General features: G+C 43.9%; 1 protein-coding gene and 1 long non-coding RNA gene across 5 annotated transcripts in view; one reads left to right on the top strand and one right to left on the bottom strand.

Annotated features, from left to right (window-relative positions):
* The window catches only part of LOC139040003 (uncharacterized), a 29,931-nt gene extending 22,115 nt beyond the window's left edge, over positions 1–7,816 (top strand). The window contains exon 3 of the long non-coding RNA XR_011493541.1: positions 7,687–7,816. This is a non-coding gene — a long non-coding RNA (uncharacterized lncRNA). The remainder of the gene's footprint in view (positions 1–7,686) is intronic.
* Positions 1–16,720, bottom strand: part of PRPSAP2 (phosphoribosyl pyrophosphate synthetase associated protein 2) — a 48,184-nt gene that overhangs the window by 4,444 nt on the left and 27,020 nt on the right. For all 4 annotated transcript variants that reach the window (XM_070482268.1, XM_044744880.2, XM_044744881.2 and 1 more), the window contains 2 exons: positions 10,526–10,674; positions 3,219–3,289 (listed from right to left, as the gene is read on the bottom strand). In XM_070482268.1, coding sequence (XP_070338369.1) covers positions 3,219–3,289; positions 10,526–10,674 — 220 coding nt within the window. The remainder of the gene's footprint in view (positions 1–3,218; positions 3,290–10,525; positions 10,675–16,720) is intronic.

Below are 16,720 nucleotides of genomic sequence, written 5' to 3'. Positions count from 1 at the left end.
CAGGGAGCTCCTCCTGCACGGCACTGCCTTCCACAGCTGTCTCTCCACCCCATGGCTCCCTGGGGTCTGCGTCTCCTTAGCCCTGCTGTCCAGAACCGTGCCCCACCGTGCAGGCGCTCCACAGAGGCTCGCCAAATGCTTTCTTCTAATTCGCAGTAAAACTGGTGGAAGATGCTTTTGATTCTGGGTGGTTCTTTCCTCTTTTCTTGCTACTTTTCCTTATTTTCCAAATTTTCTCTACTGGACATATGGGAAATATGCTTTTTACATACATATTCATAACGGGAAAACAGTAACATTATTTTTAACAAAATACCCAGCCCAATGGTTTCTAATCTATGGACACAGATTCCCAGTGTGAGATAAAACAAAAATACATATGTTGGTCTCTGCCCCCCGCTCCTGGCACCAAGCTCCTAACCCTTGTAAATTCCTAAGTGATAAGAGCACCAGGAGCATCTTTTGTTCTAACGAGGCGACTCTGGGGCGACTCCTGGATGGCTCCTGCATGGGGGTGGTCCCCAGAAAGACCAAGCCATGATGAGCTGAGAACTGTCAGCCCCCACCCCTTCTCCAGAGAGGGGAGAGCGCTGGAAATGCAGTTAATGGTCGACCGTGCCCGTGTGAGGAAGCCTCCAGAAACCCCAATAGTAGGGGGTTTGGAGAGCTTCCAGGTGGGCGAACACAGCCACACCGGGAGGGTGGCGCACCCCAGCTCCATGGGGACAGAAGCTCCTGCACTCGGGACCCTCCCAGACCTCCTCCTGTGTGTCTCTTCACCTGCCTGTTCCTCTGTGTCCTTTATAGGAAACTGGTAATAGTAAGTAAAGGGTCTCCCTGAGTTCTGTGAGCCACTCTAGCAAACTGATGGAGCCCGCGGAGGGGGTCAGAGAACCCCTGACTTGTATCCAAATTGTACAGAAGCTGTGGGGACCTGGGGACCTGCTACTTGCAATTGGCACCTGAAGTGGGGGTGGTCTTGTGGGACTGAGCCCTTAACCTGTGGGGTATGACGCTCTCTCCAAGTAGAGTGTCAGAATTGGCTTAAATTGTAGGACACCAGCTGGTGTCACAGAGAATTGCTTGGTGTGCCAGCTTCCCCCCACATCTGGTGTCAGAAGTAAGGTGTTCTAAGTGAGCAGTAAGGGAGACACACAGGAGGTGAGAAACTGAGTCCTTCCTACCACACCCAGCCCACCAAGGTCATTTTAAGCCCATGAGGGCATCGAGCATTGTCTAGAGCTAAATACGTATTCATGTATTTATTTTATAAACATACACGACTCTTTTCAAATGGATACTGACGTTACTATAATCAAAGAAAAACATATACATGTTACTTTAAAAGTGCTACTGGTAAAATGGTACGGCCACTCTGAAAAACAGTTTGACAGGTTCTCACAAAACTAAACTTGCAATTACCATGCAATCCAACAAATGCACTTTTGGTTATTTATCCCAGAAAAATCAAAACTCTGTTCACGCAAAAACCCATACAGAAATGGGCATATAGCAATTTTATTTCTAATAGCAGAAAACTGGGAACAACCCAGATGTCCTTCACCAGGTGAGAGGTCAAACAAAACCGCGGCGCCTGAGCACATGGAGCAGTGTCCACAATAAACGGGGAGGCGGAGGCCACAGCGCAAGCCAGAGGGCTCTCCAGGGAACTGTGCTAAGTGGAAAGCCAATCTCAAAGGCCACATACTATACTTTCCATTTGCACGACTTTCTTGAAATCACGATGACAGAGACGGGACAGATTGGTGATTGCCACAGTGAGGGACTGGGCGGTGTGGCTACAAAGGGGCAGCGAGGGAGCTTCGTGGTGATGCGCTAGTTCTGTATCTTGACTGCAGTGGTGGCGACACAAAGCCACACATGAGAAAGACTGCACACACCCACACACACCCGTCACACTGCTGCTGTTTGAAGCAGCTCGTGGATCGTAGTGACGTGAAATTCCGGATTGTGTAACCGCACTACAGTCAAGCAGGGAGGAAGGAAGGTAAAGAGCACACAAGACCTCCTCATACTTTTTAATTTCTTTTGGCTATTTCCTACAAATCTATAATCACTTCAAAATAAAAAGTTTTTTCTTTAAATGCAGATGCAGTAGAAAGGGAATAAAGTGCTACCTAGCATCTTGTCACTACAGAACTTGCTAATTAAGGAACAAATTAATGGACAGCTATTACCCTGTAGGGTGGCATCAGAAATTTCCCAACTCAAAAAAGGTGCAAGCAAAATTATAAGCACTGGGGAGTTCGTGGGGCTCCCACCACGGAGGCTAGAAAACCACTGCAGCTGCTGTGGGAACAATTTGGCGCCACCTAGTAAAGCTGAAAATAGGCATACCTTCAGACCCACAACTCCACTCCCAGGCACCTAGAAAGTCTTGCATGGATGTACCAGAAAACAGGTGCAAGAATGTTCCAAGCAGTATTATTTGGAAATGAAAAAACTCTGTATGATCAATGCCTGGAGAACAGATATATATAAGCTGTGTAATAGTTAAACATGGAACATCATACAGCAGTGAAAAAGAATAACGCACAACTGCACGTTACCACACGGAGAAACCTGAAAACAGTGTTGAACAAAAAGTCAGAAAGTACACAAAGACTTCATTACATAAACATCAAAAACATGTAAAACAAACAACACAGTGTTTAGGGACACACTCACTCACAGCAGACTGTGAAGACGAGCAAGCGCATGAAGGATGACGTTCAGGCTAGCGACAACCTCTGAGGGGAAGAGGAGAGAGAGACCAGGGAGAAGCCCAGAGGCAGCTTCAAGGGGACTTGACAATGTTCTGTTTCCAACTTGAGTAGTGAGTACCCACATGTTCACTTTACTCTTCTGTAAACTATCCAGGTACTAAATGTACTCCTTCTGTGCAGTGGTTTTGTGAAGTGTGAGAGGATGTGTGTTTTAAACAGTTACGATCAACTTTCAAAGTATCCTACTTTGATCACAAACAAGTTCCCATGTTATGACAAAGAGTTACACAATATTTAGTTAACTGAGTAGTTAGCAATTTATTAAACTAACAATAACAATTTTCAATTTTTGGACCAAAGTAAAGATTTAGCAGAAGGCACCAACTTAAATGAGACTTACCTGGCCATACCACTATCCCCACATAATTAACAAATAAGTCAACAGAATAACATGGTAAATACAGCTGATAATAATAAAAGAGATCTACATACCACAATGATGGCGATCCTTCCTCCCACATCGCCAACAACCGTGATTGGGGGCTTTTCTTTAGGAATCAGCACTGGTCGAATAAAACACACACACACAAGTTTCTATATTAAAAAGTAAACCAAAGCCATTAAAAAGCTAACCTCTCATGGGGCCAGCCCGGTGGCACAGTGGTTACATTTGCACACTCTGCTTTGGCAGCCTGGGGTTCGCAGGTTCAGGTCCCTACACACCGCTCATCAAGCCATGCTCAAGCCATGCTATGGAGGTGACCCACATACCAAATAGAGGATGAGTGGCACAGATGTTAGCTCAGGGACAATCTTCATCACCAAAAAAAAAAAAAGTTAACATCTCATGATAAAGACCCAAGAAACCAGGAAGAGAAGGGAACTTCCTCAACCTAATAAAGGGCAACTAGGAAAAACCCACAGCTAACATCATACTTAACAAAAGACTGAAAACTTCCCCTAAGATCAGGAAGCAGACAAGGATGCTCGTTTTCACCACTGCTATTCAATATTGTACTGGATGTGCTAGCCAGGACAAGTAGGCCCAAAAAAGAAAGAAAACACATCCAGAATGGATAGGAATAAGTAAAACTATCTCTATTAGCAAATGACATGATCCTACATATGGAAAATACTAAAGAATCCACAAAGAAACTACTAAAGTTAACGTACAAATTCACCAAAGCTACAAGATCAACACACGAAAATCAGCTGTGCTTCTACACATCAGTAATGAACAATCTGAAGAAGAAATTAAGAAAACAACTCCATTTATGAAAGCATCAAAATGAATAAAATACCTAGGAGTAAATTTAACGAAGAAGGTGAAAGACTTGTACACCAAAAACTACAACACTGCTAAAAGAAACTAAAGAAAACATAAATAAACGGAAAGACATCCCATGTTCATGGATTGGAAGACTTCTACCCAAAGGGATCTCCAGATTCAATGCAATCTCCATCAGAATCCCAACTGCTTTTTTTGCAGAAATGAACTGATCCTAAAATTCATATGGAAATACAAGGGAGCCCAAATAGCCAAAACAATCTTGAAAGAGAAGAAAGTTGGAAAGGCTCACATTTCCCTATTTCTAAACTTATCACAAAGCTATACTAATCAAAACAGTGTGGGATTGGCATAAAGACAGAGATACAGATCAATGGATTAGAACTGAGATTCCAGAAATAAACCCAAACATTTATGGTCAATTGATTTTTTCCCTTAGCTTTATTGAGATAGAACTGACAGACAACATTGTGTAAGTCTAAGATGTACAATGTGATGACTTGACACACGTATATACTGCAAAATGATTACCACAGTAAGATGAGGTGGAACACCCATCACCTCACAGGATTAGAGTCTTCTTGTGTGGCGAGAACATTTAAGATCTCCTCTCTTAGCAACTCTCCAGTACGTAATCCAGCGCTGTTAATTACAGTCACCATGCTGTGCATGAGGTGGAACACCCATCACCTCACAGGATTAGAGTTTTCTTGTGTGGCGAGAACATTTAAGATCTCCTCTCTTAGCAACTCTCCAGTACGTAACACAGCACTGTTAATTACAGTCACCATGCTGTGCATTAGATCCCCAAGGCCACTCTTCCTCTAACTCAAAGTTCATCCCTTTGACCAACATCTCCCCATTTCTCCACCTCCCCAGCCCCTGGCAACCACCATTCCATTCTCTGTTTCTATGAGTTTGGCTTTTTCTTTTTCTTTTAAGATTCTACATGTAAGTGAGATCATAAGTGCTTGTCTTTCTCTGACTTATCTCACTTAGCATAATGCCCTCAAGGTCCATCCATGTTGTCATAAAAGGCAGGATTTCCTTCTTTTTTATAGCTGAATAACATTCCATTGTATATGTGTATAAAATTGTTTTGTTTTATACATTTTCTTTATTTACTCTTCCATCGATGGACACTTATAATTGATTTTTTACAAGAATGAGCAGTTATTCCATTAAAGTCTTTTTAACAAATCGTGCTGGGAAAACTGATATCCATAGGCAAAAGAATGAAGTCGGACTCCTACCTCAAACCATATACAAAAATTAACTCAAAATTAACCAAAGATCTAAAAATAAGAGCTAAAACTATAAAAGTCTTAAGCAGAAAACACAGGAGGTAAATTTTCATGACCTTGGATTTGGCAAAGCCTTCTTAGACATGACACCAAAAGACAAGCAACAAACAAAAAAACAGATAAATTGGACTTCATCAAAATTAAAACTTTTGTGCATCCAAGGACACTACCAAGGAAGTGAAAAGAAAACCTACAGAATGGGAGAAAATATCTGCATACTATACATCTGATGAGAGTCTAGTGTTCATAATATATAAACAACTTTTACAACTCAACAATAAAACGACAAACAACCTAATTTAAAAATGAACAAAGAATTTGAATAGACGTTTCTCCAAAGAAGACATACAAATGGACAACACACACGTGAAAAGATGCTCAACATCATCAGCCATCAGGGAAACGCAATCAAAACTACAACGAACTACTCCTTGATACCCAACTAGGACAACTACAACCAAAAAGTGAGAGAATAAATGCTAAGGGTGTGGAAAAATTGGAACCTTCGTACATTACTAGTAGAAATGTAAAACGGCGCTGTGGAAAACAGTCTGGTGGTTCCTCAAAAAGTTAAAATTACCATATGATTCAGCAATTCTAATCCTAGGTACAGACCCTGGAGAAACGAAATCATATGCCCCCAAGAAACTTCTACACGAACGCAGAGCATTATAGCCAAAAGGAAGAAATAACTCAAGTGTCCCTCAACGGATGAATGGATAAACAAATTATGGCATATACATACAGCAGAGTATCATTCAGCCATCAAAAAGAATTAAGTACTGGGGCCGGCTCGGTGGCACAGCAGTTAAGTTCGTGCACTCTGCTTTGGCGGCCCGGGGTTCACTGGTTCAGATTCTGGGCCCAGACCCACATGCTGCTTATCAAGCCACGCTGTGACAGGCGTCCCACATATAAAGTGGAGGAAGATGGGCACAGATGTTAGCTCAGGGCCAGTCTTCCTCAGCAAAAAGAGGAGAATTGGCAGTAGATGTTAGCTCAGGGCTAATCTTCCTCAAAAAAAAAAACACAAAAAAAGAATGAAAGAAGTACTAGTACTTGCAACAACTTGGATGAACTTCAAAGACATTATGCTAAGTGAAAGAAACCAGACACAAAAGATCACGTATTGTATGATTCCATCTATACGAATTGTCCAGCACAAGCAAATTCAAAGGGACATAAAGCAAATTAGTGGTGCCAGGGGCTGGGGGAAGGGATGGGGAGTGACTGCTTAACGGGTAGGGGCGTTCTTCTGAGATGAAAAGTGTGAAACTAGAAAGAAATGGTCGTTGTGTAACATGGTGAGTGTACTAAATGCCAGTGAACTGTGACTTCAAAATGGTTAATCCTATGTTACACAACTGTCACTTCAAATTATTTAAAAAGGTCAATGTCACACAAAGGAAAAAAACAGAAGAAGTGCTCTAGATGAGGGATTCTCAAGCTTGGCATAGTGCCATCTGGGGAGAGCATCCCTTGCTTGGGGCTGTGCTGTGTGCTGCAGGATGTTTAGCAGCATCCTTGGCCTCTACTCACTAGAGGCCAGCAGTGCCCCTCAACAGGAACAATCGAAAAAAGTCTCCAGACATTTCCAAAGGTCCTCCAAGGGACAACCCCTCCCCCCCCCACACCTAGTTGAGAACCACTGCTTCAGATTAAAAGAGACTAAAGACGGATGACAATCAAATGCCAAATGGGAACCTAGGTTGGTGTGGGGGAGGGAACAGAAAAGTAAAACCAAACAAAACAAGACAATGCCAGAACTGAAGAAATTTTTTACATTTGCAACACTCCTTTTCCCAGGCACTTAACCCCCACGCCAATGAGAGTATGATGGCATAGCCCTTTAGGAAATCAATTTGACAAAGAGCCATATAAATAGTCATATCTTTTGACCCACTAATCTCACTTTCAAAAACTTATAACGAAATAAGCCAAAGTATGGAAAGAGTTTTTTACCCACATATGTGCACTGCAACATTATATTGGCAAAGAGCAGGAGAAAACATAAACACCCGGTTAGACCCCAGCTGGGTGGTCTACGCCACATCCATTAAGATGGGATGCTATACGGCCATGCAAAATGCTATTTACAAGTTTTTAATGACTTGGGAAAAGATATATTATAAGGCTGGGCCAAGACAGCAATATGCACAATTACATAATCAGCGTGGATCACAGCTCTATGAAAATCAGAAACGACAATGAAAGGAAGCCCACTGACAAAAGTGGTGTGTATGGCTCTCAACAGTGGAATTAAGCACTGATTCTTATTTTCTTCTAAATTTTACACATCATAATGTTCTAAATAATTGTACAATATGTTTATATTCTGAAAAAGTATTTTTATTATTTTCTTTTTTAGGTGGCGTATTTTTCATCTATAGGAAACCAGAAGATACAAATTAAAAATAATTTTTTAAGTCTAATGCTAAATATCAAAATCTTTTTGATATAACCAAAACCTCAAAATACATATTTGAGATGCAATAGGATGAATGCTTTCTTTTCCCTTCATATATCTATTTGCTATTAAGCATTATACATAGGTTGTCAAACCATCAAATGTGCAAAAATGTTTAATATTCAGGATCTGTGAAACTAAAATTCTGGTATACTCCCCCAAAAGTCCTCTAGTAAACACCACTTGAGTGAAAATATAAACACAGAAACATTCTAATTAAAAGTGAAACCGTGAGTGACACAGGATGAACCTGAGGCCGAGAAGGGAAGGCGGGCGAGCGCTGGGCAGCCGCGCAGCCCCTCCGCGTCCACGGGAAGGCGGCTCCTCCGCGCCGCAGGCCGCGAGGCTGCGGGGCCACCGGGACGCGCCCAAGTTAGGAAGGCGCCGGTGCACCTCCAGCTGGCTGCGCGGTCCCGAGCGAGCACAGCCCACGTGCCTGCAAACCTCTGAGTGGGGACGCGTCTCCTCCGCACTCAGGGAACCAGCTCAACCCCGAGGCTGCCAGAGGCCCCGCCAGAAGGCCCTCAGGGCGCGGCACAGGCTGGAAGGGCAGGGCTGCCAGACGGTGAGCGCCCAGCAGCCTGGCGCACAGGCAGGGAAAGGTCCGCACCGGCACAGGCTCGCAGCTGAGCGGACGCTAAAGTGTCCCCGGCTCCTGCCCGGCTCCCTCGCCTCTTTAAACCCCCATCACCGGGCAGCGCCAAGAAGGGCATGGGGAGACCACGGGCTTTTGAGCTGCACAAGCCCACCGCCACCCGCAAGAGCAGTGGTGTACACTGAGTCACGAATGTAAGTCACATGCTAACTTCTGATTTTCTAGTAGCCATGGTACAAAAGCACAAACAGGTGAACTTAATTTTAATTATATAGTTTGTTTAATCCAATCTATCAAAACGTCATTTTAACATGTAATCAATAAACAATTGATCAACGAGATCTTCCACATTACGGTTTTCACATCAAGACTGCCTGTCCTTCACACTGCCTGCATGCCTCAACTCCTGTCACCTCATTCCAGTGGGCAGGAGCCACACGCCACTGCGGCCACTTGGTTGGGCCTCGCAGCCCAAGATGAAAGCCCCCACACTGTGCACTTGCTCAGCTTCACCAGCCTGCCACATCTGGCCTTGTTTCTCGCCTCTCTTCCCTGCAGTCTGTCCCAACGCTGACCGAGGCCTGGACTTCTGATGACACCCGCCCCTCCCTAACTGCCCCCAGCTCGAGAGCATTTGACAAGCTTATTAAGGCAAGCTTATTAAGTAGCATTCAAGATCCCCCCAGTTAATATTCCAGCAGAATATTGCTTCCTTATCCCTATCTCGTCCCTCCAAGGACCTTCTGGAAGTCAGGGTGGTGGTGTTCCCGCCGCCAGACACAAACGCCAGCCCTTGCCTCCAGAGCCTGCCCTCCCGCCCTCCAGGCCATCCCGGCAGCCCGCCTCCCCTGCCTGGATGCCTGCCATCCCCACCTCAGCCCAGTGAGACCCACAGGCCCAGCGACAATCTCAGCTCTGTCACGGCCACCTCCCACTCCCCTGAGCTTTCCTCTGTCCATAAAGGAGCCAACTCCTAGGCGAAGCCAGAGCCTGAAAGGGTCCAGAATACGCCACAGTGGCATAAAAATCATTTTGAGCCAAAGGGAGCTGAGTTCCTGAAATCCTTTATTTGCCTAAAAGCAGAGCCTCCGAGAAGAATTCCATCGCCATAAATCCCACCCTAGGAAGCACCAGGGAAGATGGGCTCTCCTCATCCAGACTAGAAGTCAGCACTGCCTCTAAACAGACATTGTCACAAAACTGTCACATCTCCCCCCCATTCTCCTAGGGGCCCCGTTTATCTTTCCTAAGTCATTTGTTTTCCCACAAGCGCCCTTTCCCTCTTCCCCCCTTCCTCCAGTAAGACGTCTTCTGTTTTCTCTAAGTTCCCTTCTCCCCAGGCCCTTCTCCTAGTAAGACGGTACAGAAGCCCCAAATTCGAAACTCCTAAAATCTGTCTTTCTCTTGCTAATCTGTCTTTCGTCACTTTCATTTGCAGGCCCCCAAGCAAGGAACCTAAAGAGGGTAGAGGAAAAGTTTTTCCTCTCCAACAGACTCAAAGGTGGTATTTGTTTTACTGAAAAGATGTTACTAAAGGACAAGGGAAGTTTCTAAAAACAAAAATCAATGCACACATAACTCTTGCCACCTCATCACGACTATTTTCATCCTTCCTATTTCCTCCCGGTCCTTGCACAAAGGTCTACACTCTCGTATTCCGCCTATTCAGATACATTCACAGATTTTCTCGTTTCCAAATAGTCTTAATTGTTTCAAAGGGCTGAATAATTAGTTGGACTGATGCAGCATAATTTATCAAGCTCTACCCTCTGGTAAACCATTTAGACCTTTCCAATATTTTGCATTAAAAATAACACTACAGTGAATAATCTTGTGCATAAAAAGCTTTTTTGCGTCTGTTAAACTATAGGCTATACTATTGAGGGAATGAATGCAGCTCCCTGAGGTGCCACAGGCTGAACAGTCTGCACATTTTCACAGGTCTTGCTATGATCAGACAGACTGTGTCTAAGAGCTCTGCGATCCACAGGGCCACCAGAAGGGCATGTTGCAGCCAGGCCAGGGAAGGTATTAATCAGTTTGCCAACTTAAAAACAGAGAGAAGAGGTAATTCACATTTGAAAAAAAAATTAACCCAGCCTTAAAATCAAAGATGAAACGACAAAGGGGGGCCAGCACACTTACTGGGGATCTCCAGGCTGGGGTGGATGGCAGCCACGTTCCTGACCATGGGCGGGGAATGCCGGCCATCCACCAAGTCAGACTCGGCGTCCTGCGCCTCTCCGTGAATCACCGCAATTCCCAGCCGCAGGCGCTCAGCGAACGACTGTGCCCTGAGGGAGAGCATGAGACAGTTCACACACCGCGCAGCACCTGTTTCCTGTTAACAGCTATAGGAGAAACATTAGGAGAACACAAATAAAACGTGGCTTCCCAAAGGAATAGTGGAAAAAGAGAAGGAGATAACCTCAGTCTTAGAATCCAGGACAACGCATGGAGACCTCCCGTCCCTCTGGCAGCGACAGTGGCCCTGGTCTGCACTAGTCAGCAGGGTGGGCAGGAGTAAGCTAGTTAACCTCCTCTAAGCCTGTTTCCTCACATGTAACTGCTCATGCTACCCACTTACCTACTTCAAAGTGAGAACAAGCCACAGGAGACAAAGTGCAGTAAATACTCCCGAAACATTAAGCATCAATTTTCTAATAGCTTTATTGAGATAGTTACACAGTGGTGTAACAGAGACAGAATAAACCGTACACAGGTAACCTGTACGAGTTCATAAGCTCCGATGTATGTATACACCTGTATAACCACTGGCACAACCAAGACAATGAAAATATCTATCACTGCCAATGTTTCCTTGTGCCCCTTTGTAATTTCTCCTTCCAGCATGGGGCAACCACTGATCTGCTTTCTGTCACTATAGTTTCCCTTCTCTAGAATTTCATAAGTGGAATCAGAATATGTAGTCTCTTTTGGCCTGACTTCTTTTTGGAGTTTCATCCACATTATACCGTACATCAAAAAACAGGTCATCCCTTTACATTGCTGAGTACTATTCCATTTCATGGGTCTATCACAGTTTATCCATTTACTTGTTGATGAACTTTTGGGTTGTTTCCAGTTTTACGCTATTACAAAACTGGCCATGAATATTTACGTACAGATCTCTGTACGAACACGTTTCTTTTCTCTGGGTAAATACCTAGGAGTAGAATGGCTAGGTCACATGGTAGGCATACATTTAACTCCTTAAAAAAATCACAGAACTGTTTCTCAAAGTGGTTACACCTTTTTTACATTTGCATGAGAGTTCTAGTTTCTCCACGTTTTCACCAAAATTTGGTATGGTCAGTCATTTCAGTGTTATCAATTCTAAAAGTGTGTAATGATACTTCAGTGTGGTTTCAACTTGACTTTCCCTCATGACAAACGGTGTTGAACATTTTTTCATGTGCTTATTTGCCACCTATATATATTCTTTGGTAAAGAGTCTGTTTATCTTTTGTCAATTTTTTACGGGTTGTTAGATCACAAGTTTCGAGAACTCTTTTTACATATTCTATAAGTCCTTTATCAGATATATGCTTTACAAATATTTTCCCCTAATATGTGCCTTCTGTCATTCTCTTAATAGTGTCTTCTGAAGAGCACTTTTTAATTTTGATGAAGTCCAACTTCACATTTTTTCCTTATGAATTGTGCTTCTGGTGTCATACTTAAGAAATCTTTGCCTATACCAAGGTCACAAAGATTTTCAACTGTTTTTCCTTTGAAATTTTATAATTTGAGGTTTTACATTTAGGTATATGATTCATTTTTAGTTGATTCTCACATATGATATGAGATAGGACTCAAAATTCATTATTATTTGTACATGAACATCCAATTACTCCAAAACCATGTGTTGAAAAGCCTATCCTTTCTCCACTGAATTGCCTTTACACCTTTGTTGGAAATCAGTATTCCAGATATATGTGGGTCTACTTTTTGACTCTATTCTGTTCCACGGATCTGTTTTTCTATCTTTATCCCAATACCACATCATCAAGAGGGCTTTAGCTTTATAATAAGCCTTGAACTCGCGTAGTGTTAGATCGCCCACTTCATTGTTTGTCAAAGTTATTTTGGCTATTGTAGGTTCTCTACATTTCAATATGAATTTGAGAATCAGCTTGTCAATTTCTGCACAAAAGCCTGCTCGCACTTTGATTGGGACGGTGGCAATTCTACAGACCAATTTGGGAAGAACTGGTACCTTAACAATATTGAGTCTTTTGACCTGAACACAGTACCTTTCTTCATTCATTTGGGTCTTCTTCAATTTTTCTCAGCAGTGTTTTATATTTTTCAGAGTAAAAGTCTTGAACATCTTAGATTTATCCCTAAGTTTTCACCTAATTTGACACTATTTGGTTTTATTTTTCAGTTTCCAATTGCTCATTGCTAGAATACAAATACAAGTGATTTTTTTTTTTTTTTTAAAGATTTTATTTTTTCCTTTTTCTCCCCAAAGCCCCCCGGTACATAGTTGTGTATTCTTCGTTGTGGGTTCCTTTAGTTGTGGCATGTGGGACGCTGCCTCAGCGTGGTCTGACGAGCAGTGCCATGTCCGCGCCCAGGATTCGAACCGACGAAACACTGGGCCGCCTGCAGCGGAGTGCGCGAACGTAACCACTCGGCCACGGGGCCAGCCCCCAAATACAAGTGATTTTTGTATACTGATCTCGTATCCTGCAACCTTGCTAAACTGTCTATTAGTCCTAATAGGATTCTTGTGGATTCCATCAGTTTTAACATAATCACGCCACTTGCAAATTAGGATTGCTTTCCTTCTTCCTTTCCATATTGCATCCCTCTTCCGTCTTTTTTTTAACTGCGCTATTCAGAACCCCCAGGACAATGCTGAACAGAAGCAGGGAGAGCAGACATCTCGTCGCGTTCCTGATCTTAGGGAATCAGTCTTTCACCATTAAGTGTGATGTTAGCCATGGTTTTTCATCGATATCCTTTATCAGATAAGGAAGCTCTCGTCTTTTCCTAGTTTGCTTAAAGTTTTATCAGGAATAGAAATTGAATCTTGTCAAATGCTTTTTGAGTCTACTGAGATAATCATATGGTTTTTCCTTTTGATTTTATTCCAAAATGGTCACGGTACATTATCCTTTTCATGTATTGTTGGATTCAATTTGCTAAACTGTTGCTTAGAATTTTTCATCTATGTTCATGAGGAATATTGGTCTGTGTTGTTTGTCTTGTAATATCCGTGTCTGGCTTTGCTATCAGGGTAATGACAGCCTCATAAAATGAGCTGGGAAGTACTGTTCTTCTTCAATTTTCTGGAAGAGTTTATGTACAATCAGTATTATTTCTCCCTTGCATGTCTGACAGAATCCACCACTGAAGCCATCTGGGATAAACTCTTTCTTCCATCTTCAGCACCGAACGCACAGTAAATGTTCAAGCGCTTAAGGATCCAGTGGGTTCTCCCAATCCTGGTTTTCAAACATCCAAAATTCAAAATAAGTTCACGAGAACAGCTGTAAACACTGGGCTGAGGCCATAACTTAGGGATTAAACGGGATCCCATGTGTACGATCTATACTGACACAGCCAAGGCATTTAATGCCATGAGAAGAGGAAGGCACTTGCAAACGCCAGGCACTGTCCCCTGGTTGAAGAGAAGCCTCGCCCCTGTCCTGGTGTCCTGCAGCTGCTGCACAACTGAGGGAAGCTTTGTGTAATGTTAGTAACTATTTCAAAAAATTTCAATTCATGCTGCAGTCTTCCTATTTCAAGATACTTTCTTATAAACTTACGTTTTGCCCCGCTCAGGAGAAAGTGCTATCATCACATAGCACACAGTTAAGGCTTCTGCGATATTAAAAAAATCTCAAATGCACATAAGGAAACATCTATTGACTTGGCCCTATCCATGATGAATCTAATTCATATTTCCAAGGAAAAGACACTAAGACCATAGGAGCAGAACTATACTGCATAATCTGATACAGAAAAGTGTGTGTGTGTGTTTATGTGTCTGGGTGTGAATATTTTTACTTTGGGAAAAGAGGGAGCGTTATCAAGAGGGAGAATATTTTAATTGCTAAATACCAGGGCCAGCCTGGTAGCATAGTGGTTAAGTTCATGCACTCCACTTCGGTGGCCTGGGGTTCACCAGTTCGGATCCTGGGCACAGACCTACGCACCGCTCATCAAGCCATGCTGTGGCGGCATCCCACATAGAGGAACTAGAATAATCTAACCAGTAAAGAACACACAGCTGCACCACCCCGGATAAGTCTCTTCATCTCCTTGGGTGTGCTTCCTCGACTGTGAGGGATAATAAACGCGGACATTCTAGGTGGAGAAGATCAAATGAGATCATGTGGACATCTTAGTCAGCTCTGGTTGCTGTAACGGAGGACCACAGATGGGGTGGTTTAAACAAGAGAAATGTATTTCTCACAGTTCTGGAGGTCAGAGGTCCAAGATCAAAGCATCAGCAGATCTGGCACCTGGTGAGAGCCAGCTTTCTGGTTGGCCTACGGACATCTCGTTTTATCTTCACACGGGGAAAGGGCAAGTGCCTGTGTCTCTGCTCACAGATGCGCTAATCCCACACCTGAGGGCTCCGCCTTCATGACCTAATTACCTCCCAAAAGCCCCACCTCCCAATATCATCACACTGGGGAAGAGGATTTCACCATAGGAATTTGCCGGGGTGGGGGGGGGACACAAACATTCAGTCCAAAACAGTAGATAAAACTCCTGACACTAAAACAAGCCCCTTGAAGGCATCTTCCTGGCCTCACCAGACCTAGCAGGACAGCCTCTCAAAAACATCTGAATGGACAAATGACAAACGTCACCATAGTATCAACAATGCCAAAGAGCTGAGCAGAGGGCTACACAGTGATAAGTCTACCACTCATCCACCACCTCATCAACACGTGATGTTAGCTACAGGCTGAGGATTAAAGAAGTTACCAGAAGCCTACCCAGATGGGCAAGCCTTCATCAGACAGATGAGAAAATTCACCATATTCTGGTATTTAGTGGGAAAAAAATTATCAAAATACACTGCTGCCGCTTCTGCTTCTGCTCAGAGAAAGCACTCCTCCCACTAAGTGCAACCCAAAGCCACAACCCAAAGCCTGGATGTCACAGCGACACAAACACAAGCAGCTCGACAGGTGGAGAGAGAACAGACTGGCCGCGGACCTCGGGGCCGCAGGAAGGACATGCTAGGGAATCCTCGGGGCTTTCTTGTTGCCTCATTATCCCACACTCGCAGCTGGAGAAGCAGGCAACCCAAAAATGCCAAGAGCATGGACGAAAAAGCCCAAACAAAAGCCTGATCTCTCTAGCCAAAGGTCCAGGAAAGGGACTGCCTCGCAAGCCAGAAAACTTAAAGACAATAACTTTTCTCCTCCAGCCAAACACCACAGAAACTGTGGCTGCACCCGTCCCCGACATGAGCAAAGGCCAAGTAAAGGGTCTACACTTCATCCCGTGCCAGGTATAATGATGTGTCCCAAAGCCCTGGGTGCAGTGGTTTAAGCTGAGCCTAAGTAGGGAGCTGGGACTTTTATCCCCACTTGGAGGTAATGAGCCCCCACCCACCAGTGTCAGCAGAGTGTGTCACCCGGACTTGCACCCCAATCCAGCAGTAAAGAGGTGCCTTTCCCCCTCCCCACCGAGGTGGTGTCAGAGGCCTGGTGGAGTCAGGACTTTCACCAACACCCAGTGGTAACAAGGTCACTCCTCCCTGGTGTCAGGGGAGGACAAGTAGGGAGCTAGCACCGCCCCCTCTTTCACCCACTTCTGATTGTTCAGATCTGTTACCACAAAGCTACAGTAACCAACACAGTGTGGTACTGACATATAGACAACAGAATAGAACTGACAGTCCAGAAATAAACCCAAACACCCATGGCCAATTGATTTTTGACAAGGGTGCCAAAGTCATTCAATGGGGAAAGAAAGACCAGACAACTGGAAAAGCACATGGAAGAGAAAAAAGCTGGACTCCTACCTCACTCCATATACAAAAATTAATTCAAAATGGATCAACAACCTAAATATAAGAGCTCAAACTAAGCTATTATGAGAAAGCAAAGGGGTAAAACTCAATGACCTTGGAGTCAGCAATGGATTCTTAGATATGACACCAGAAGCATAAGCAACAAGAAAGCTAAAGTGGACTTCATAAATATTAAAAAATTTTGTGCACATGGGGGCTGGCCCCGTGGCCGAGTGGTTAAGTTCGCGCGCTCCGCTGCAGGCGGCCAGTGTTTCGTTGGTTCGAATCCTGGGCGCGGACATGGCACTGCTCATCAAACCACGCTGAGGCAGCATCCCACATGCCACAACTAG

This window comes from Equus asinus, chromosome 13 (genome assembly GCF_041296235.1).
Source record: "Equus asinus isolate D_3611 breed Donkey chromosome 13, EquAss-T2T_v2, whole genome shotgun sequence".
NCBI classification, from domain to species: Eukaryota; Metazoa; Chordata; class Mammalia; order Perissodactyla; family Equidae; genus Equus; species Equus asinus.
This window is presented reverse-complemented; position numbering and strand designations above follow the sequence as displayed.